Source organism: Peromyscus leucopus, chromosome 3 (assembly GCF_004664715.2).
Source record: "Peromyscus leucopus breed LL Stock chromosome 3, UCI_PerLeu_2.1, whole genome shotgun sequence".
NCBI classification, from domain to species: domain Eukaryota; kingdom Metazoa; phylum Chordata; class Mammalia; order Rodentia; family Cricetidae; genus Peromyscus; species Peromyscus leucopus.
In genome coordinates, this window is record NC_051065.1 from 78,146,999 (window position 1) to 78,171,908 (window position 24,910).

The window sequence follows — 24,910 nt, forward strand, 5'->3', positions numbered from 1 at the left end:
GATGCTTACTTGCTCAGAAGCTCTCTGACCCCAATCTTTTAGGAACTTGTACAAAGAAATGGTGAAGATGGGTCTTGATGTCTAGATCTTTTCCCTTCTTGGGATACTGGAATAAGGTCTGAAAGTTTCAGGTTTGCAAACATGACTTGACCTTTCTGGTGAAGAAGACCAGGACTCAGCACACATGTCTTGAAATATCACACCTTGGCATTCTGTGTATTTTAAGCTGAAGGAAACAGAAAGCTTCACAAGGGTCTCTCTCTGTATCCCCCTTATCCCCTCTCTCCTCTCTTTCTCTCTGACCTCTTCTTGATTGAAGACACCCAAAAAATAACAGGCACCTGCTCCCAAAGGAAGAAATGCCGAAAGAAGCAAGACGAATACAAACAGGATTTGCCAGCTGCCCCACCCCAGTATATCACCTGAGATTATACCATGTTGTTATTTAACCATAGTTCTATACAACAGTTTTGTTTACACAGAACTCAAGCATAAAAATAGTTTCCTTGTATTTTGGGCCCTTGACTCATGAGTAATTGTGTGTCATGTCAAACTTTCCTTAGCTAAGTTTGCTGTTCATTTTGCCCGTCTTTGTTACAGGGATGTTATTTGCCATCTTTGTGGTGAATGAGGAAAATATACTACTTTCTCTCTTATATACCAGCTTCAGATGCCAGAAGTGTACTTCATCAGAACAAAAGTCAGAAAGTTCCCTGACACTGGGAGCTTGTCTAAACCAGGGATATAGATCAACTATTAGAAGAAAAGACACACTCAGCAACCTTAGCTGATGTTTACAAAATCACAATGCTTTTAAGTACTCTGACAAGAATTGGAAGCAGAAACTATCTGCATATGTGTTTCTTGAGACAGTGACTCAAATACATGATCCTCCTGCCTCTGAATAGATTACAGGTGTACTAGGTGTATGCCACTATTTCCTGGCAAGTGTGTGTGTGTGTGTGTGTGTGTGTATGTATATATATATACCAAATGCATATGTACACATGCACAACATGTGTATGTACATATATTTTCCATATATCACTAATAGCTACAAAGTTAAATATACCTACTTCTTACAATGGAGGAGAGATTTTTGAAAAAAAAAAAAAAAACAGTTGGAATTCCAAAGTATACACTTGAATATGGTATGCTGCCTATTGTGTGCCCAAGCCTGTTGTGGAAGGCTTTCTTTAAAGTCCTTGGTGGACTCATGACAGATCAAAGAGATCAGACTTGGGATTTACATCCTCAAAGCTTAAGCTTTAGACAACAGCCTCTTCAGGCCATACTAGGCAGGTCCAGGACTCCTGTCAAGGCTTGTGTGGACTGAGGAACTTTGTTAAGTGCTGAATGAAAAATAAACTATTAAGATTAAGAAAAAAACAACTAATTAACTGCTCACACATAAAGAGCCAGAATCTGCTTGAGGAAGCAAAGCTTTATAATATAATTTCTATCAACAGAAGTCCTCAAGCTCAAACACTTTCTTCCTCCACCCCACACTGCAGTCAATTTGATTTTATTCTGTTACTTATTACCATTTATTTTTCTTTTTTTAAAGAGATGGTACTTTTGGTAGATTTAAAACATACCTTAACAACATTGGGAGCACCTTAATGGTGATGAATCATTCATCAGCTCCCAGGAAACTTAAGAGAATTGTCACTTCTGTCCAGTGTCAAAGCACACATGCCTCTGAACACTCTGAAGTTGTAGTCTCTCAGCTGGGCAAAGGAAACTTCCAATGCTGTCTTCAGAGTCTCTCCTTCCTCTTCCTTTGCTGTCACTGCCCAACAGGCATCAAAGCACTCATCATCATACATAAGCCACAGCATCCTTTACTGACATTATGCCATCTGCAAATAGCTTCTACCATGACTCTGCTATATTTCTCCTTAATAACCAGAAAGATGAACTAAATAAGTTTTCAATCATAGTCAAGTTTTTTTTTCTACACTCATGGGGAATTAATTAATCCTCTTAAAGGAAGTTTTTCCTAAAAAAAAAAATTCTCAAATCCCTATATTCAAAAAATGAGATTTCTTTTGTTCCATTTTGCTTTTGTCTTCCCATACCTGTTAAGGTATCATATATGCCAGCCTGCTAACTGGGGACCCTGAGGTATTTTAGGTATATATGTAAGGAATTCCAAGGTCAGCTGTTTCTTTCGGGAGGCCTCTGATATGCTAATGTGTCTTATGAATATGTAAATGGCAGGTAGTCACTACCACTCACATTTCTTAGTTCCAATGAACTGTTTCTAGGAGCAGCCAGCACTCAGAGCAGCACTGTAGATCAGAGCTGGCTCTGGGCAGTGGCATTGGGGAATTCCTCCTGCAGTTGAATGATCCATCTCTTACTCCTCTCAATTTCTTAAGTCAGTGTTGAAAACGTTAAATTCAGGATCTTTGTGTCAGTGGTCTTTTCTGTTTATGTTCCTGATAAGCATGGTTTCGGTACTAAAGGGAAATGGAAAAAAAAATTGCAATGAGATGATATTTTATTTTAATTTTCACCATTTATATACAAACACAAGTTAATAAAACACATCACAAAACTGTAAAATTCATAACTGATATTTATAGGTGCATAGTTTCATGCTCACATATTTTAAAATATATATTAACAAATTTCACAATACATCATTCTTAGACAGAAAGAATCATTAAGGACACCTAAAACTCTTGTAAGATAGCAAATCACAACTCCTCAAGAACAGCAACAAAAAATAGTGAAGATTTAGAAATAAGTGGTAGTCACTTAGGTGTTTTAAATTTCTTCTAACGTTTTAGGTTTGAAGCCACAATATCCACAGCACACAGGACCCTGCTACCATGTATTCACTGTAGTGAGAGGGAAGCACCGGGATGCTGAGGGGCAGGTACAGGACGTCAATCACTGCGGATGGAAGACTTTGAAACACACTGTACAGCTTTGAGAAAAGGTCATGAATGGGCACGTTGGAACTGAGCACTTGTACGCCATGGAACAGTGGCCGGCAGATCTCAGGACACTGGGAGCAAAGACATTCTTAGGCTTCAGGCTCATAGTCTTGGTATCCTTCCTAACATCAGGTAAGAAGCGGGGAGAGGGAGAGAGAGAGAGAATTACTTGTCAGTGAAAGTGACAATTATCAAGTGCTACTTCACAGGAGAGAGAATCCAACCTTCCACTCAGATAAAATTGATCCTCAGAACAGTGTTTGGAACATTTCTGTCACAAACATTTATTTGTTTTTTCATACTGATCATGTATAAGTTATGGGAGATGTCAAGGTTAGTTTATTAGGCCTAATTCCATATGTATCATTTGATTTGTGATCTTGTCCTACAGTATGAATCAGCTGGGGCTCTGGATTTGTTTCCCTAGCTGTGCACTGTGAGCTGTTAGCACCAAGGTGAACTGCCTGGGACCTCTTTCAGACCCCTTGTTCCCAGAAGCGACAATGCTTAGAGACAAGGGACACTTCCTCTGCTTTCTCTCTCCCATTAGGAAACTCTGTTGGAATTCCTGGCCATTCCCCCAGCTGCATGACTACACATGTGCAGTTCAGTAGCCAAGTAAGGGGCCTTGTATCCTATGGAGGAGTAATCCTTGCGCTGCGTGATCACGTAATTTGTGCCCAGTGTGATCACGCAATCTATGCGCATGTGTAGCATAGCTCCATAACCCCATATGCACATGTGCAGAGGAATCCATAAGAAGGGAGACACAGACTCCTCCCTGCCTCCTCTTCTCCTCCTCCCCACCTTCTCTCTGCATGTGTTGTCTTCCACGGGCCTGGTCATTCTCTCTTCTGTCCCTCTCTTCTCCTAATAAAGCTCTGACCGTGCGTTTTGTTGTGCCTTGTGGCCTTTCTCGTACTGTAACAGCACCACTTAATATATAACATTTGCACTGCCGCTTTAAAACCAACGAACTCCACCTTCATGGAAGGCTTTATTGGCTCCTTTTTCTTTATTCTAAAGCCCAAGCCTCTTGGACAAAATGTGGATGACGTTCGCAATGGTAATAGCCCTAACTGACTGGATTAGGTAGCCTTCCTCAAGAGTAACTCCAATTATATGGAGATTTTGCTGTTCAACTAAACCTGTCTTCATACACTTGTTTTTGTTTTGTTTTGTTTTGTTTAATTTTGCATTGTTTTAAGTAAATATAAACTTAAATGACAAAGTTACCTTGGTGTTCCCCAGGTTGTCCATATCCTTAATTATGTTCTCAGTCTTAATCTGTCATTTTTCTGTTTTCTAAGCATGATTAATAACTGTGCACTGTTGCTCAGACACGTCCATGTGCCTTTGTTTCTGGTTATCTCTTATACTAGAATGTTCTCTTCTCATTTTGACCTATCATATCTCCCACACAGATCAAAATCATTTCCTCTAAATTTTTTTTCTTGGCTGAACTACCCAGACCCTAATTCTGGAGAAATCTGATAGTCATAAGGTTTTGGTGGTACTTGTTGGCATGATCCAAATTCAACACCTCACTCATTTTTCTTAGTTTTCTGTATATAGGCCATTTACCTCTGAAGGCATTTCATAAGCCTCACTCCCAGGATCCACAGGCATGTCTTCCAGAATTCCTTCTTGTGGGTACCCTTCTTCACCCTACCATCAAAGAGGGAAGCACAAAGTACAATGAGACGACATCTTAACTTTTGAAACATCTATGGGATACCGGAAGGATTGTTGTCAGAACTGCACTCTTTAGCACTGCCGATGGAATTCTAATGGTACCACACCTCTGGAAAAATCCTGTGCAAACATGGGTTACCAATCTGAAGAGTACAAAGTTTTTACCCAGGTAACTAGGAAGTCGCCAAAGCTAGAGTCCATAAATTCTCTCCATAAAAGCAATGCAGTCATAACACAATGGTTATAATCAACGGGTGATGATGAATCACATAATGGTGATTTATTCAAATTATTATAAAAACATGTTAATTTTCTAATAATGAGAACCTACCTATGGAGTAATATTTAGCAGGACATCATTTTTGTACAGAGCCCATGTAGTATTTGAATGTAAAAGTAAAAAACTCCAAAACAGTAAAACAAATATTGACAGACAAATTATTATTTATTTTTTCCCTAAATTTTATAAGGTAAAGTATATATGGTTTGTAATTCACTTAAAACATTTCTATTTTATGTATATGGGTGTTTACCCTGTATGTATGTCTGTGCACTATGTGCATGCCTGGTGTCCATAGAGGCAAGAAGAAAGCATTATATTCCCTAGAACTGGAGTTATAGACAGTTGTGATCCTCCATATGGGTGCTAGGATTTGGGCCCTCTGGAATAAGAACCTGTGCTCTTGACAACTGAGCCATATCTCCAGACCCAATAATTCATTTTTAAATGCTGGCAAAGAAATAAGTTCTCTTCTCAGTTATGAAATTTGAAAATATACGTACTTGGAGTTAAAAAAAAACAAAAACAAGATTGAAACAATTTTTCAAGTTATCTCTCCATAAATGTAGACACCCTAACATTCAGCCCAACACAATGAAGCTTATTTGTATTCTCCATCAAAAGTCTTCTGTTCCTTTCCATTTGTTCCAGCAAGACAATTATTAAATGACTGAGTTCAGTAAAATTTCAAAGATTAGAGATGCAGCCAGAGTCTAAACAGGCTCATTGAACATGTCAAAAGATACTCAGCTTATGTGGACAATATCCTTAGGTAAACGTTAACTCCCACTGCTTTTACCATAGACAAGATGGGCCAGTAGGCAGAGGAAAGAGACAATAGTCGACAGTGAGGCATGCTTTTGATAGCTGGGGAGAACAACTTATAGATCATCCTATCATGCTTTCTGGTCACCACCAATCTCTGTTTACAAACCCAGAGAGACCAATTTGCTTATAAGTTAAATAAATTACAAACCATGCCACAAACACCTCACTTCAAAATGTGGAGTAAGATATTACTTTCACAGTGTTTCATACTGTAATATAAGAATCCAAGTTTTTGTTGTGTGGTGGTTCAGCACCAGGATTTGGTCATAAGACTCATGTTACAATTCTATTCACACTAGATTATCAATCTTCTGTGACCCTGGACACATTTCCTATGCCACTCCTCAGCATCAATTAGCTTTAGTAATAAAAGAAAGTGGAGAGATCTTTTTTATTTGTATACAACTGGAAGAAGCAAGTGATACCATTGACCTCTTCCACTGATGTTTAAATGCTTCTTAGAGACAGTCAATGTAATGGAAATATGGTAAACCACCAGCTCTGTGCATTTTTAATGTAGTCTGTGAGATTTATGTTCTCAACTGGATGAGACAAATGGAAAGCCAATCTTGGGGACTGCTGACTCTCATAAAAAAAAGTGATTCTGCATAAGTAGGCAAAGAGGAGACCATTGCATGTTGGTGTTCATGTCCATGTTTTCACTTCAAAGTTCAGCCAAGCAACACTGGATGTTGCTTGTGGATTTCTTGTCATGTACTACAATCAATTAAAATCCATCTTTGTTTCTTTTAAATATAATATCAGCCAAATTGTAAATGAATAATAATTGGTTATACTTTTAAAATACAGTATATAAGTTTCTGAGTATAAATTTTTCTTGTGCTAAAGACTGATAAAAACAAAATATGCACTTATATTGAATTAAATTCAAAGTATAAAGATTGCACTCTCCTGGATCTCATTTAGGTAACATTATATTTCACAAATTCTTGAGGAATTATCTTTGTCAAAGTTTTTTTTTTATCTTAAGACATTCAAAAATGTTTGGAGGCAAGGGTTTTAGAAATCATTAAGGAACCAGAATTTCTATAATAAAAGTGAAATCACAGACATATGTCCATAAGTTTATCTGTGAACATGTTTCAAGGGAGCATTATATCTTTATGGTATGAATATATACCCCCAAAGAACAAAACAAAATGAAATATTTGTTTAGATAAAAAGCAATAATGTCTTAATAAAACACTCTGATGGGTCACCAGCATGTGTAAAACACCAGCCAAAGGGCAAAGACAGAGCAAGGTTTTGGGACAGATGAAGTAGTCATACAAAAGACAGGCTCACATCAGCCATTGTTCCTGCAGAGAAAGTTGTCAGAATCTTGTAACAAGGATATTTTATATTGTACCTCTTCTTTGTCAGGGAGATCTGTACTGTAATACCACCTGGCTCCTTATGCATCGCTTGTATCCTATCTAAACTTTTAATGAACAACATGCATGCTACCTGGCCCTTAATATATCCTGTGTCCTATCTGGCCCCTAATATACAGCCTGCATTTCATCTTGTCTTTAATGCACAGTTTGCCTCCCACCTGATCCTCCATGCATAGCTTGTATCATATCTGGCCCTTACTGCATAGCTTGAATCCTCTTAGCCCTTAATGCACAGTTTTCAACATGCCTGACTATTTGTATCAATATACAAGAATCCATAACCATGCAAATTATTTAAGGCTGATATTTTACTAAATTAGTTTACTACCTTCATATTCTATAGCTATCAATTTTAGAAAATATCAGCCTTAGATAATTTGCATGGTTATAGATTCTTATATACTGATACAAATGTAAACTATTTTTATATTCCTATTTAAGATCATTTGCATATTGATACAAATACAGGACTATATTTGTTGTAATGTACATATATTTCTACTTCTATTTGAAATATTTTGTAAATTGATACAAATGTAAAATTATATTTGTATATATTTGTATATATATTCATGCATATCTCACAGTTTCTTGGCCCTTAATGTATAGCCTGTGTCCTAATTGTCTCCCCATGGATAGCATCCATCCTACCTGGCTCCCATGTATAGCTTACATCTTACCTCCCCTTAGCTTGCACCAAAATTGTCAATGAAGTTTGCTACAGAGCATTCTGTGTAGGCTGGTTCTTGGTGGCAAAGTAACTATACAGAAATATAGAAAACATGGATTTATTCATGAAGTTAGAAGCAGGAAGTTAAGACCAGAACTGACGAATATTTTCAACTGATCTTGGAAATTACTGTCTACGGTGTGCAATCATTTGTAACCTACATGGTGTCATTTAGTATAAAAACAGAACAATATACTTGCTGCCAGTGTGAATACAATAAAATAAAAGATGTTCTCTACTTCAAAGTTTATGGAGGCTTATGAACAGTTGGGGCTTCTGAAAGACTGTACAACAATACATAGTGATATCTTCAATGGCAAAGGTTAACCAATTACCTGCTATCTACAGCTAGAACACTGAAAGTGGCAGATTGAGATTTTGCCCTGCTGCTCTTATGCTAAGATGGGTTTGGGATATAATCACTGTTTTGTTATAAAGTCAGGCAATGTTCATCAGGCCCTGAATAAAGAAAGCAACACATTTGCTCAATAGAGCAGATCACAAAGATGGAGGAAACAATAGCCATAAATACAAAGGAAGAAATTTAAAAGAAAGAAATTTGACATAAGAGGGTAAAGGTTCTATTATATATAATTTTACTGTGTTAAAGTTAAAACCTTCCTTTTTGATTAGATAGAAAAAGGGAGGTGCTATGGGACATCTTTCTCTATGTTGTGAATATGTGTTGCTTTAATTGGTTGATAAATAAAGTGGCATTGGCCTATGGCAAAATAGCTTAGAGGCAGGCAGAAATCCAAGCAGATAGAGAGGAAGAGGAAGGAGAGGCAGGGAGACACCAGCCTGTTGCCCAAGGAACAACATGCCAGCAGACCGGTAAGCCATGAAACACATGGCAAAACATAGAATAATAGAAATGGGTTAATTTACGTTATAAGAGCTAGCTAGCAAAAAGCCTCCTGTAGGTCATGCAATTGGTAATTAACATAAGCCTCCGAGTAATTATTTTATAAGCGGCTGTGGGACAGTGGGACAGGCAAGACCAGAGAAATCTTTCAACTACATTGGTTAATAAGTACACATATTAGTGTGTTAAGTGTTTCTAATATAAAATACAACTCAGAACTCTGTTTTAGATGAAAATAGCACAGATTTCTTTAAAATGTACATTGCTGAACATAATTTCTCCCCAAAGCCTTGGGTTATTAAATCAAACATCAAATGCCAGAGGTGGGATGTTTTCTTATGACTTATTGATCACAAAGATCCCACAAAACACCCAAACAATAGCAGCTCTTGTCATTCTTCTTTGTTGTCTGCCAGAAGTAGATAAGGCTCTATTGTTAAACACACTAACCATCTTGGATGCAGGACTAAGAGAAGTCAGTCTGGATCTGAGCTGGAAGCTTCCTCCCTATGGCCTAGCTTTCACAGTCTTAGAAGGTGCTATGCAAGATACTGGAAGTAAAAAGACATCATTGTTCTTATCTCATTCCATGATCTATGAGGCCAACTTTCCAAGCACAATATACAGTAGTGGCACTATTGTTCGGGAGGTAACCCATTGCTCTCTGGTTGAATTAGAGTGCTACTTCCAATGAAGGAATCCAAGTCTAGTATTATAAACATGACAAAAACTGAAATCCTAGTAGGAGATATCATAGGTCCTTGAGGAGTCTTGAATAGTGTTGTTTAGCAAATTGACCTAGTATCAAGCTGCCTCTAAATATTTGTTTATGCTCTTAAACAAATGATAGTTTGAGCCTTTAGCAGAGAAGCCTCTTTTTCTAGTGAACAGTGGTGAATGTAGACTCATGACTGTAAAAGGCACTGAGAATTGGTAATCAGCCTTAAACAATATATTTATACTATCCCCTTTAAAGATCAGTGGACCTTGAAGAAGTAGTGACAGAAAGAGCCAGAAGAAAGAGCGAAGGGCAATGAATTGTTATTTCCTTGTCAGGACAGAAATTTCAATCACGAACTCATAGCAGCTGCAGGTGCCTGCTCTGAATATGCATAGAAATGAGCCTGTCAACAGGCAGGCATAGATAGAAGAAGGGCTCAGATGACCCTATCTCTCACTACTGAACTATTTTCTGACTAATTTAGGGAAAGGGTAAATCATTGCCTTCAGTTTTATAACCACTGATGATTCCACTATGTAATAATAGACAATTCCAGCCAAATGTTCACATAAAGGGGCCTGATTAAACCAACTGGGTCACAAAACCAAACCCGAAAGCCATTAATCTGGGAAAGGGGCTGTTAGCAATGTTAGGAGTAAGGTCTTGAATGGGATGAGAGGAAAATATGAAAATGTTAGAGAAAGAGAATTAGGAGGTATGTGTGTGTGTGTGTGTGTGTGTGTGTGTGTGTGTGTAAAATAGTCAATTTTAATTGAAAATGATGTACATACTATATATTCCACTTCTAATATAGGGAAGTCCACATATGTATAAATTAAAAAGCACATTTTACTAAGACAAATAGCCATGTACTTATGGTCATATTAAAAAGTCAAGTTGGCAGGAATGAAAAGCTTGTGAGGAAATAGGTATAAGATGTATTCCATGTATTCACCTTTTTTGTTGTCAGTTTTGCCAGGGCCTAGACATTCACCACCATCAACAATTTACAACATGGAAGGTCTTTGTTCGATATGAAAAATGCTTGGGGCTGGAAGATGGCTCAATCAGTGAATTGCCCTCTCTAAGCATGAGCATCTGTGTTGAGTAGCTTGTGCTTGTAATCTCTGGGTAGGGTATATGGAGGGTTAGTGATGGGCATGAAGTGAGGATGTGAGAAGTTGATCCCTGGAGCTTGCTGACCATCTAACCTAGTGTAGTCTATGAGTTCCAAGTCTGCAAATGACTGTCTTCTTGGCACCTGAGGAACAATACCTGTGAGTTGTCTTTTGATATATACATGCCTGTGACTAGGTATACAAACACTCCTATTCACATGCATGCACCCTATATTCATAAACACATAAAATGCAACTATGAGTTCAGTGGTTGAGGTTTTTCCCTTGACCTTGAGGTCTACTATTAAATTAACAAAAACACAACTATGGCTTGATTTTAGCAGAAACAACAACAACAAAATGACTAGCACAAAGCTGTCTGAAGATACATGGTTCCTGGCTCATCTGAAAGGCTACTTTGCTATCATAGTGACTAATCTGCCCTCACTTGTTACACGTAACAAGATTTCCTCAATGGACAGCAAATTGCTATGGCAGCAGCTACATGTGTCATGTGGAAATAGCAAAGGTGTGGAGCACTGGTAAGCCATGCAGTAAAATACACTGTTCCCAGGTCACACCTGTAAAGAGCTTTTTGAGATTATGAATGCAAATTTATCCAGTTAAGTGGCATATGTGGAGAAGCTAGTCCTAGACAGAAGTAGATGTGTACTCATGTTCTCATTGAACATGGGCATGTTCTCCTTGGGAAGACCAATAGGATAGCTCATTCCTCATTTTCTTGTCTTCTTTCCTTCTGGCACAGTGATTTAATCTCAGCAATCGTGTCTCAGATGGCTAGAACAGCATAGAGAAAAGATGAACACCCACTTATCTCATTGTTTTAAAAGGTTTAGGAGAAGAGGAAAAAGGTAAGATAATATATTAAATACATTTGAGGAATCTTTGTAAATGCTTTCTATCAATTATCAAAAACCACTTGTATAAAACACTTGGCACACTAAATAGGTATCTGTGTAAAAGCCTTTTTAAGGAGGGTTTTCAGGAGGTAGCATGCTATCTTAATCCTCATTCTCTTTGGGAAGCTGTGTAGTGCATGCCATATTGAATGCACAACCATGTCATTAGCTGACTCATCTAATGAGACTGCACAGCATAGCAACAACTACCAGCATTTGTTCCTGTTCTTTGGATCTGATCTGGTTGAAAATACTAACACACAATGGAACCCAGAGAATAAACTGTGTTTTTCATGTTTAAGGACTGTTGAGTGAAAATATTATTTTATATGTTTAAATATATCCTTGAGATTTTTACTCTTCATTTAACCTTGTATGGATTGGACTCATAAAGATAAACTCCCTGGTTTGAGAGGGCATAGGACATCATCAGAGTTCAAGTGGACTGAGCTGAGGAAGATTTGTTGCACACTGCACTCAGAATCAGCTAGCCACATCCTCTTTGCAAGCACACTGATCTTTGAAAGCAGGTCCTAAAATCAACAACTGAATGAAAGGGTAGATTTTGCCCCAAGTATGAAACAGGATCAGTGCTTTTATTTCAGGTGACTTTAGGGAATCTTGAAGATCTTAGAGGAAAAAGTAGGAAACATTAATACTTTAATGAGCCAAGGCACAAGTGTTTGCTTTAAACAAACAAACAGCAGACATTCTATCTTACTATCTGACAGGTAGGAAATACTTCAGGTAAAACAAGCTGTTTGTCTGAAAAAGATGGACAGGACTTATGGGGTTCTGAAGCAGACCGTGGAGGCTTAAAAATCAGAAAATATAAAATCAAGAAATCTCAGAGAGCAAAGGAAGGCCATGTCTTCCTTACCTAAGTGATTAAAAATATTTAAGAAATTTGGAGCAGTAATTCTAACAGAGACCAAGTGAAGTCAAACAGGCCTACGGTCTAGAAGGAAATGTTCCTCCACATCTTAGGGTTGAGTGTGCTATGCAGTGTCTACATGGGACCAGAGAGCACTGAGTAGCTAGTGTCTCAAAGGTCCTAACAATCTACTTCAAAAGGACTTGAAATTTCTGTCACAATTCAATATTGTCACAGTGGTACAGTCACTCTCTCCTCCTCTGTTTTTTATTTTTTGTTTATTTGTTTATTTTTTTGTTTTTATTTTAACTAGACTTTTTTTTGGAAACTTCTAACCACGTCTGAACAGATTTGTGTTAAAGGGAACTTTTTACCAGATTGTAAAGAAAGCTGATGAGCAAGGGGAATCCTTAGGAGAGAACTGAAACCCAGCATGGTGGCACATGCCTGTAATACCAGCACTGGAGAACTGAAGCAGGATTTCCAAGGATTTTAGACCAATCTGGGCTTCATTGTAAGCTCCATGCAAATATACTGAGACTTGCTTATAAAAATAAGTAAATTAATGAATTAAACAAATAAAGAAAGAAGATAATTGATAAGAAATGTTACTAAAATGTTTTCTTTTCCATCTTATTTATAAATGAGCAACAGTTAAAAAACAAACAAACAAAAAAAAAAACAAAAAAAAACCAGACCTTCCTTGGTGCTTCATAAGGGTCTGGGCACATTCCAAAGACCTTAGAAACTTTACCTGAACTGAGAATTCCTGTTGAATATTCAACAAAAGGAGATCTAAAGGAACCAAATTAAAGAATGGTCCTTTGAGAATGTTGAACAGAGCAGAGGACTGACTTACTGAGAGTTTAATAATATAAGTAATCCAGAAATAATGGATGCTTTAAAAGTAATTAAAGGACTACAAAGAAACACTTAGTGCCTTATTATAAAGAAAGGAAAGACAACATTGAGCTCATCAATTGTGATGAGGAACTAATCTTTTCTTCCTCTTCAGATCCTACATGAATAAATAAGCAAACTAACATGATGACTAATTGTGGCATCTGCCCAGTGGACTTACTTAATGGATCATTATGCTTTATTGTAATAATCAAAGTGGACATAATACAGGGGCTTAGGAGGGATTACCATCTTCAGTGCTCAGCAAAGCTTTGCTCCTTGTCAGCATGGGAGAAGGAAGCAACTTAAGTGATGATAATTCAAACTATCCTGCATATTTTTAGTGTCGGGGCCTCTGATAAAATAGCTTACCACAAATTCAGAAAAGAATGCTGTCTGAGTAAGGCTCTTCATTAGCAGAATTTTGTTCATTGTCCCCTAAATAATAATAATAAAATCTCTTTTTGTCCTTGGCAAAATATTACACACACACATACTGAATTCCCTTAGCAGTCTGAGATTATTTTTCCTGCTGCAAATAATAACATGCTTTAATTAATACCAGGCATAGTTCAGGTATTTAATAAAATGTTTTACATTTTTAGAAATTAATTATTCCTTGTTCATGGAGTCTGGCTTAATGTTTTATTATGAAGATTTTATTTACAAAAAGATTTATAAAAATACAGCACAAGAATTAAGAGGGTGGGCTTTGGAGCCAGGTGCAGTCTGTTCAGTGGTAGATAAAATCAGATCATAAGGACAGCCTTATCTAAGAGAACAATGTAAGCATCTCCAGTAGCTGTAGGTACTCTTGTTTGGTGAGAGTTCATGTGTATGTGAGAGAAAAGCCCATCTACGGAAAACTGCCAGCTCAATCAATTTGGGGAAGCTTTTTTCCTCACAAAACCACTCCAAGCATCATGTATCAGGTTCCCCTCCTAGAAACTATATACACATGTTTGGAAAACTGGAGAAAATATGCTTTATCCTCAGCTAAGTATTTGGTAACCAAATAACAAAGTGGCAAATGGTACCTGTGACATCACAGATATTAAATATGATGACATAAAGTAGCTGGTAAAGAGCCGGGCGGTGGTGGCACACGCCTTTAGTCCCAGCACTCGGGAGGCAGAGCCAGGCGGATCTCTGTGAGTTCAAGGCCAGCCTAGTCTCCAAAGCAAGTTCCAGGAAAGGCGCAAAACTGCACAGAGAAACCCTGTCTTGAAAAATCAAAAAAAAAAAAAAAAAAGTAGCTGGTAATGACTACTGGTTACATAACAGAATATTTGTTAAGAATTTACTAGGTGCTAGCATAGCATTTGATTTTGTTATGTATTTCAATAAACACATATTATTTTACTAATGAGTACTAATTTTTACATTATCAAGTTATAGCTAAATTTTTTTCTTAGAATAGACTAAAGTTTAAAAAAACTCTATATTTTAATAATAGAAACTTTTTGTCTGTTTTCATCAATTAGTTACATTTGAGTCTATAAGGAACCTTTGTGTTTGTCTTTCTCAAACTGGTACACAGGCCCTTCCCTATCTCCATCTCTTAGCTGCCCAGGAATGTGGATACAGACTACAGTAACAAATGCTGAAGTCCTAAACATGGATAAGAAACATCCAGTAGGAGACTAACAAAGCAGCAGCTAAAAGCACAGCGCTCTCAACATCCTTCCATACAGGCTTATTCACAGCAGCAGGAGCAGGACTTACAGTGGACTGCATGGAAGTGGGACTCTCCATCTTGGTTCTGGAGAATGAGTAGACTTCTATTAGTTTGTGTGATGGTACTAAGAAGTCATTTCTTAATCTTTTTCTGTCACTGGTCCTCTTATGGAAGGCAAAATAAGAACTCAATGAAAAGCATGACCTTTCCTTTGTAGACCCTGGGTTCAAACTCACAAATAGACTAACTAGTGTGCTGCCTATGAAACTTTCACAACTGAACATGAGCATGGTTGTGATCTTAGAGCTGACAAATAATTATTACATGATATTAGTGGCTATGATAGTGACTGGCTGCATGGTGGCTAGCTTCCAAAAACATGACCTATCTTGTGTTACAAGGTTATATAACTTCTGCAAATGTAGACTTAATGTTATTTTATTTGAAGAACTGACCAAATCATAGAGATGTTGTGATATTTTTATGTACCAGTAAAGACTTCAAAAATTGGTGAAGGTTTTTTCCCATTCTGTAGGCTGTCTTTTGGTCTTATTGACTATGTCTTTTGCCCTACAAAAGCTTCTCGGTTTCAAGAGGTCCTGTTTATTAATTGTTGTTCCCAGTGGCTGTGCTGCTGGTGTTATATTTAGGAAGTGATCTCGTGTGCCAATGTGTTCAAGACTACTGCCTACTTTCTCTTCTATTAAGTTTAGTGTAACTGGATTTATGTTGTCAACTGAAGACTTGGTTAAGAAAATGTGGTACACATACACAATGTAGTACTACTCAGCAGAGAAAAACAATGACAGCATGAAATTTGTAGGCAAATGGATGGAACTAGAAAATATCATCCTGAGTGAGGTAACCCAAACCCAAAAGGACAAACATAGTATGCACTCACTCATAAGTGGATACTAGATATAAAGCAAAGAACAATCAGACTACAACCCACAACCAGGGAGGCTATATACCAGGGGGGACCCTAGGATGACTGTGGTTTGTAATAAGTTTTGGTTTTACTCAATTACTGAACAAGCCTCAATGAAACATTTCACTATTAGGATAAGAATTGATACTGTGTCAAGCTGATAATAGAAAAATAAATAAATAAATAAATAAATAAATAAATAAAATAAAATGAAAAAGAAATAAACATAAAAAGCAACATTTAAAAAAGTCTTCAAAATTTTCATAAAATTGAAATAGAAAATGTTATTTTCACAGTCTAATTCAGTGATGGAATCTATGTTTTATGCTACCAAAACTGCAATGTTCCTACAATATCAACCTATCAGTCTCTTCAAGTTCTATAATAGATCCTAAAAAACAAATTAGAAAGAAACAAACCAACCACTGAGAAGCAGTATGTAATAATAGAGACCTTGCATTGTCAGGGAAGACATGGAGCATAAAAAACAGAACCCGAGCATCACCATTTGAGGTCTGCTCAATCAGTCCAATATTCCAAGTTTTCTCTAACAGTTAAGACTTACTGCTGTGGGATGGTCTGTATGTCAAATGTGTTGCTCTGATTGGTCAATAACCAAAACACTGATTGGCCAGTAGCCAGGCAGGAAGTATAGGTGGGACTAACAGAGAGGAGAATAGAGAGAACAGGAAGGTGGAGGGAGACACTGCCACCCGTCGCCATGAAAAGCAGCATGTGAAGATGCCGGTAAGCCATGAGCCACGTGACAAAGTATAGATTTATAGAAATAGATTAATTTAAGATGTAAGAACTAGATAGGTAGAAGCCTGAGCCATTAGGCCAAACAGTTTAAATAATATAAGTGTCTGTGTGCTTATTTTATAAGTGGGCTGTCGCTTGGCAGGACCGGAGAGAAAACTCTCCAGCTACAACTCACTCTAAATTTTTAATCTTTGAAGGACAGAAATTCTTAGAGGCTGTTTTGCATCTATAGTTAAAAAATAAATAATGTCCAAAGTAACAGATAACAAAGTTTCTTCAAGGAGAATCTTCAGGTAGGTTCTATACAAGAGTCAACAATACTACAGTTACTAAATGCTGAGTCAAACACATGTGTGACATGTATGCAAAATAGTCTGCTATCAAAGTCCTAAATTAAATTCCTATTTATTAGTCATAAAAAAAAGATTTAAAAGAAAAATGTCACTTAGACATCAAGCAAACATATAAAAGAAAGCCTATACGCAATGGACTTTAAAATTAAAAGTTGGCTGCAATAGGAACAGGATCTATCCCTGGTGCATGAGGGGGCTTTTTGGAGCCCATTACCTATGGTGGGACACCTTGCACAGCCTTGGTGCCGGGAGAAGGGCTTGGACCTGCCTCAATTGAATGTACCAGGCTCTGCTGACTCCCCATGGGAGGCCTTACCTTTTCAGAGTAGGGAATAGGGGATGGATTGGGGGGAAGGCTGGAGGGGGCGAGCAGGAGGAGGGAAGAGAGGGGGCTCTGTAGTTGATATGTAAAATGAATAAAAAATGTCTTAACAAGGAAAAAAATTTCCTCTCAAAAAAATTAGTTGTTTTTTGAAATTAAAAACAATCAGGTCTGTTTTTATTTACTTGTTCTGGACAAATACTGTTTTGCCTTCTCTCTTTTTAGAAACTTACTACTCTGCTTACCTATTTTGATACATCCTTGCCACTTTAATTTTTTAATTAAATTTTATTTTTACTTCTTGAGACTATCAGACATGGGTAAAATGCACATTGACTCTAACACTTAGTTTTGACAACTCTCAACTCTGAGTTATTTCCTGGTGACATCTGCTGAATGACGGCAACCCCCTCCCCCCTGAAAGTGTGGCTCTTCTTCGTTACTATTGTGCCTTAAACTATAATTTTTTGTCTAGTACCTGAACATCGGATCTCTTCATGATCAATTATGGTGTAGGCAACACCAAGATGAAGGGTGAGAAAGGCCACCACCATGTTGGGGGGTGGCAGTGCACGCCACCTCCCAGGCCAGTCCCCCACCCCAAAGCTTTCTTTTGAGATGTGTCCTAGGCATCCTAGTGGTGAAAGCTTCCTTGAACCATGGATATTTTAAACCACAGTACACTACATTCAGGTTGTATAGCTATATGGCTATGCTTCTGCTGGGAAATAAGGCAGGTTCTCTAAGGCTGAAGGTCATGACTACTGCCCAGATGGTCCATTTGATTGACTTAAGCCTCTCTGCCATCATCATTTTATTTCACAGTTGCCATTACGAAAAAATGCAAAACAACACTATTTATAGTGTTGCCTTGGCCCAGAAGACTTGGACACAGAAAATGAATCTATAGTGTCCATGGGGGCAAGCATGACAGCTATAGCCATGAACTCAGTAGTGTTTCTATCACTGATATAATAGTTGATAAAATGGAGTGCTGCTGATTAATAAATGAGGTTACTTTCACTGCACTAAAAGATTGTTATTGTACAGAGTACTGAATATGCTGCATATCATCAGCATACCTATAAAATTGGGGGTTTTCAAAACAATTCCTCAATGAGAGCCAATTAGGAAAACTTGGGGTTTCCCTTTTATTTTCTTCACAGTCAAGCAAAATATGGACTGGATGAGTCACCAAACTACTGCAACTGGTTGACATGTCTTATTTTTTGTCACATAGAGAAGAACAACCATTTGTAAAGAGTATTTAAAATGAACCGGCTCATGTATTGCTCCAAAATCTCTCTTTCACTATTAATTCATCTGCTTTGCATGTTAAGTGCTGTTCCTGCCTCAGACCCTCTCATCAAATGTCTCCTACCTCTGAAAGGAAGGATGACTAACCTTGCTTAGTGAGTACACACTACTGTAGAGCAGAAGGCACCTGCAAGAAAAGGCTACCAAAACCAGGAAAGCAACCCAGGAAAAGAAGAAAGTGCAGGTAACAGAGCAGATACATATGGTCCAACTTGTAATCTACTGTGCATCTGTCACAAAAGGAACACAAGGTGCTTTGAAAACACAACATGACCTGTGGTTAAAGTTAACACTGTGACTACTCAATATAAAGCACAATGTTCCTTCTTTCTTGAAGGACATGCAGGACATCTAGACTTGAGAGCAAGCTCTGTCTCTAAAGTAATTTTACACGCTTATCTTGAGATTCATGGAGAAGATAACGCTTATTATTTTTAGGAAGCAATGCCATAATTCAAGTCAGACAGGGTCACCGAGAAAAGGTTTTTTTAAAGGCTTAGAAATAAAACCAAACACTTTTATGTGGTTTCAGATTGACTTAATGTGTGAAGTCCAGAGAGATTCCATTTCTTTTTAACTGAAAAGATGGAAAACAAATTTACTTGGACTACTACCAATTATGAATTTAAGTCAACAGGAAATTTAGTTAATGGGTATTTGAATATGGTATCTCAGCAAGATTTTTCCAACACTGCCCATCACTGGAGTACTAAAAAATGCTGTCCTAAGGAATGCCACATGTTAGGAATGCAACACATTAGGAATGCAACACATCGATGTCTGATCTCAACCTTAGCAAATAATGCTCAACTGTTTGCTGTTCTGGACAGATCTTATTATTTTTTTTTTTGCCTCACATTATTTATTTCTATACTAGTACTTCCCAACTTTATTTTTAGTTAATCCTCTAATTTCCAGCATTTTACTTTGTATTGAAATCCCCCATAGAGACTTTAGTAATGTTTGAGTTTCTGATATGCAGCTGACTTTGTCAAGTACAAACACCAACACAAATGAAAAGATTTTAACAATAGAAGGCCTAAATCAACACAGAAGGTCAAGTTTCTCAGGATGTCTTATGTCTTGAAATTACTCCCTCCTGTAATTATCTGAAGCTTTGGTTGGATAATTACTGAGGGACTCTGCAGTTGTCCCTTCTGTCTACATAGGTCACCACATTAATTAAGAGAGCTTCACTGGGGACAGGTTGCTGCTCTGCATTTTAAAGTATTTTATTTTTAGTCTTTTATTTCCAACAGAGGTGGAGAAAACATTAAGGAAAAAAAGCTGCTTCTCAGCTGAGTTTCTCACACAGAGATTTAAGAAAAGGCGGGTGGTGGGGAAGCAAAAGCAAAGGAAAGAATCTTCTAGAATGAGCCTTCACATTGGTACTTTTACACATTTTAAAAATGAGGTCAGTTTGGAATTCACACATCTTTCATAACTTCTAATATACTTTTCTGGCTGATTTGTTTGAATTAGCAGGAACATGTGAACCAGGTGCTGACTTTTGGCAAGGGGCTAAAGTTGTCTTCACACTGCATCACCACCACTATCGAGTGTGAAAACACAGTGGGACAATGAGTAAGCTGAGAACTGAACTGACCAACAGGAGACCGGTCCACATCTACCCAAATGGCTCCTCTTGATCAGATATGATGGTGATGGGGAAAGACAATTAAATCATGTTTCCCATAGAGCTTTCCCAAGGCTGCCTGTGTTACAGTAATACTGTAAGCAAAACAAGTCATCTAAGTGATAAACTTGAACTCACTTTCATCACCAGTTGTCCTAACTACCTGTGCTAAGGCTGGCAGACATGCCCCTAGAAGAGAAGGGGTGTGAGAGGAATAACCTAATGGTGTTCCCTATTCTTAGATCCTGGAAGTGGTAACCAATAGCCAGACTTGGTGATCTTCTACAATTATCTCTTCCCTGTGTGCTTCCTCAAGTACCCTCCCACATACACCACCAGGCTGGAGAGTTCTGGTATAGGTGAAAAGCCTTATTCCTCTAGGGTGGTGAGTATCTAAAAGCAAGGGAATCACAGACTCCCATCTGTACCTTCTTCATCTGTTCTTTCTTCAATGCTTAGCAAACCCTGCCAATGAATAACAAGTATGCAAGACAATTTAACTACTTTCAAACAGCAAACTCTCAATGTTTTGTGGCTGAAATTTAGACTCAGATTTTAAAAAAGGAAAATATGAGTTTTTTATATCATAAGCCAAAAATGTACATTGCTTGATGTTGAGTTTTTATTTCACTTTTTTCTTTTATATTTTGAGATTATAATATAATTACATCATTTCTCACTTCCCTCTCCCCCCAGCCCTCCCATATACCCCTTGCTCTTTTTCAAACCTATAACCTCCTTTTTTACTAATTGTTGTTACATGCATATATGTGAATGTATTTCTAAATATAACCTTCTCAGTCTTTATAGCAATACTGACACGTATTTTCAGGGCTAACTGTCTGGTATTGGTTAGCCAATTGATGTACTCTTCCCTTGAGAAGACTATTTCTTACATCTTACACTATGGGAATTCCTTAGTTGCCTGTAGTTCTTTGTGAAGGTTTGAAATCTCATGGGCATTTTTTTCCTTCCACTTAAGCCTCTCTTGTTGCCCTTGTTGAGCTCATGTTTAGGCAGTCACGTTGGTGAAACTTTATGGGTGCAGCTTCTGACACTACTAGAAGACACAGTTTCTCAAAATTACTAGAAGATAATTTCTATGGATCATGTTTAAATCATATCTTGACAATAAAGGAATCTGTAAAGCAGAGCACTTATGTTGACATACTTTTGAAGATTTGTTTCTTGTCAGGTGAACACTAGGAACATTACCTCTGTCTTAGTAGCTATGCTCCAGGATTAGGCATACTCTGTAGACGATTAACCTAGAGCTCTCAGTTACAGTGGATGCAATTGGAAGTGTGGCTGTGTTCTGAGATACCAGGCCTCCATGCCTCTCAGAGCACACTCCTGTGTGGCTTCAGGTTTAGAAGGTGAACATGCCAGTTTGACTGAAACCACTTCCTAATCTTTACCTTGTGGTCTGAAATTCCAAGAAAATAAGAAAACCCTTGTACTTTAAAAATAATTGAAAGTGTCATTGAATTCATCCATAGCATACATGATACATTTTCCAGCACTACAGTAAAAGTATAACAGGTAGCTGGGAACTTTATAATTGATTTGTACACAAATACAAAAAGTACTTGTTTATATATGAAAAAAAGTTTTTTTTTTTTGTTTTTTTTCATTTGACATCTTATTCTTAAGTCTGAAGTTCTCTCTGGATTTGGCTTTAAATTCTGCCACATTGCTCAGAAACTAATATGTCTTCTTACAAACTTCTACTAAATGTTTAGGAAAAAGGAAACAGACTGAACACAATAATTCCTTACACTACCAGCAGTCTCACATTGCTTCTCTAGAGGGTAACACCTCTTCCACAGTGGTCAACAACAGGCAACTCTGTCCGTGTTAGAAACGGTTAAAATGCAGCTATGTAAGCAGCACATTTAGACCATGCTTGTGGTGGGCATGCTTTCTGAGAGCTGGTTCTGGGTCCCTGAGTGATTCTTTACTTTGGTCAAGTTTCTTAGTGTTCATTTTCATGAGAAAATAGATTAGAACTAACAAACTGCTGCATGTCCTCTATTTTCCTTTTTTGGTTTTGTCTATTTCTGTGTGTGAGCAAATGCGTATGTGTGTGGCGGGGGGTGGGGGAGAGGCCACAGGACAGCCTTGAGTGTCATTCCTCAGGATCTATCCAATTTGTGTCTTGAGATAGAGTCTCTTTTTGGCCTGGGACTTTCTGATTAGGCTAGGCTGGCTGGCTGGCTAGAGAGCCGCAGGAATCCATCTCTCTATGGTTCCCCATTGCCACCACAATGAGGCTCAAACTTGGGTCCTTGTGCTGTGAGTGACAAGAACTTTATTGACTTAGGTATTTCTCCAGCCTGATACATGTCGTGTCCTTTAAGTGTGATTTTTATTAATCCCTGGGTTTGACTTTGTTAGTAACAATTTGACTAGTGCCCCAACACCTTACAGTTATATAAATAACTAGTAGTATTCTGCAGTAGAAAGCACAGGTTCACTGCTTTGTAATGGTAATGTTAACCAGTTCCTGACCATTTGTCAGGCTCACCCCCTGGTAATGGTAATGCTAATCGTCTCTGCCCACTGGTCAATTGATTTCAGAGCCTATGGCCCACTGTTTCATTCTTCCCACAAGTTTGCTAAATCATTGGGCATCGTCTTTGACATGTGTTGGTTTTGCCTCTGTGCAGGAATAATATTCTATAGCTTTTGTAAAAATGATTCATCAACTCTAGTTCAGCAACTGCTGAACAAAACTGAAGTGTGGTGAAATCATTTTCTTTTTTTAGTTTTAATAATCTGTATAATTTAAAGTGTTTTAAACCTCAGAAAATGCCTTCTTGGTCTCTATTTATAGACTTTGTCAGTACTATAATGTCATCCAAGTAGATGAGAAAAGCTCCACACAGACTACAAATGCCAGAGAAAGCTGTTTTCCAGGTATCCAACTGTGCTCTCTATAATGGATCTTGACTCTAAGCTAGATGAGATTGAGCGGATGGTTTATAGTACACTCCAATGGGATATCACTGTAAGTCGATTTTAGAAAGTGCATTGTCTCTTTCATTTATTTTTGTATTTGAACATATTACACCCTTTGAGAATTACAGAATAAACACGCCACTTACTCAAAAAAATTTTTTTTTTCTGAAGAGTACAGGTAAGTGTGCTAAGAGAAGAAACAAGAATAAGTAGCTGATCCTCTGTTCAAATGGCCTCAGAGCACACAAGCCAGAGCTTCTCCAGCTGGAAGAGAGTCTAACCACAGGGAAGCTCTGGAGAGGCAATGCTTTTCATAGGCAGCATCTTTCTGTTGTGCTCCAAGGACAAAAGAACTCTCCAGATAATACCTTTTCTCATTCCCCATTCTTTTCTACACATAGACCCAAAGAGATCAATTAACAGTTGTTCCAGGAAGAAACACAGACAATTGCATCCGTATCATGATATTCCTTTGTGAATAAGTTTGAAACTTATGGAGAGGAAGAGAAATGTTTTGAGAAGGCAGAATAAAAACAAACCCCTTGACCTTGTTGCTTAACAAGGTAAAACCTGTGGTAAAATAAAGCAAAAGCATGGTGTATTGAGTGTGGACTGTAATTGTAGGCCTGGTCTTCTGAGAGGATTACATAAAATAAATGAAGCGTCTAAAGTCCATTGTGCTCAGAGAAGGTCAGAAGATTTAGCAAGCAGACAGGAATGTTATGAGCAGAAAGACAGAATAGGGTCCAAGTATAAATAAGCTTACATAGTACTGGTATAAATGGAGCTTCATTTTGTACAACAAAATCTATGGCATATCCTCAACAGTTTTAGAAGTGTCCTTGTTCTTTCAAGAAATCCAATAAAACCAATGCTTTGAAGACTTGGATAATTCTGAGCCCTTTTCAATTGGTAAATTCCAAGTTCACTTTTAAATTAAATGTTTAAGTTAGTATGTAAAGTGATTCATTTCCTTATGGTATTTTCAAGCATGTATATCACTGTGCTTGATTATATTCACCCCTATTGTCTTCTTGTGACCCTCTCCATCATACCGGTATCTGTCCTCTTCCTAAGTGCTCCTCTTCTCTTTCCATGTCAAGGTCAGAGCAATATATATTTAAATCTAGATTACATGTATGAGAGAAAACATGAAATATTTGTTTTTCTCCCACCATTGCTGTTTCAGTATCCCTCTTTCTCTCATTGGCTCCCTTTCTCCCAAGATTAGATGATAGATCAAGAATGTATGTTCATTAACCAGATGAAAATAAGGGGATACATAATATACATCTGCTTTTGTGTGATGGTTTGGAACCCATCAACCAGCCAGTTACAACCTATCTATTCATAAAACTACTTGAAAGTACTTAGGTATAATTTGAATAATTTTTTCTTCCAGAATTCTAAGAAGACTAAAAAATTATAAATGCGTTAGCTCAATAGTGATATAATGTTTCTCATTAGCAAGTGGAAACCATTTTTAGCAACCATCCCCAATAAAAATTAGTATTCACAAACACAGGCATATAGAAATTTATAAGCAAAGTAATAAAAGGTCTTTACATCTTTATACTGCATAAATACATTTGTGACCCAGTTTACCACTATCATTCCAGTGTCTCTGTCCAGGTTTAATGTTCCTGGAACATGTTTAGTTATAAGTAAAATATGTCT

At 37.6% G+C, this 24,910-nt stretch overlaps 1 protein-coding gene across 3 annotated transcripts in view; it reads right to left on the reverse strand.

Annotated features, from left to right (window-relative positions):
* Positions 1 to 2,488: 2,488 nt before the first annotated feature.
* The window catches only part of Snca (synuclein alpha), a 104,486-nt gene continuing 82,064 nt past the window's right edge, over positions 2,489 to 24,910 (reverse strand). For all 3 annotated transcript variants that reach the window (XM_028889269.2, XM_028889268.1, XM_037203784.1), the window contains exons 5-6: positions 4,533 to 4,616; positions 2,489 to 3,070 (exon numbers count right to left, since the gene is read on the reverse strand). In XM_028889269.2, coding sequence (XP_028745102.1) covers positions 3,038 to 3,070; positions 4,533 to 4,616 — 117 coding nt within the window. In that variant the 3' untranslated portion in view covers positions 2,489 to 3,037. The remainder of the gene's footprint in view (positions 3,071 to 4,532; positions 4,617 to 24,910) is intronic.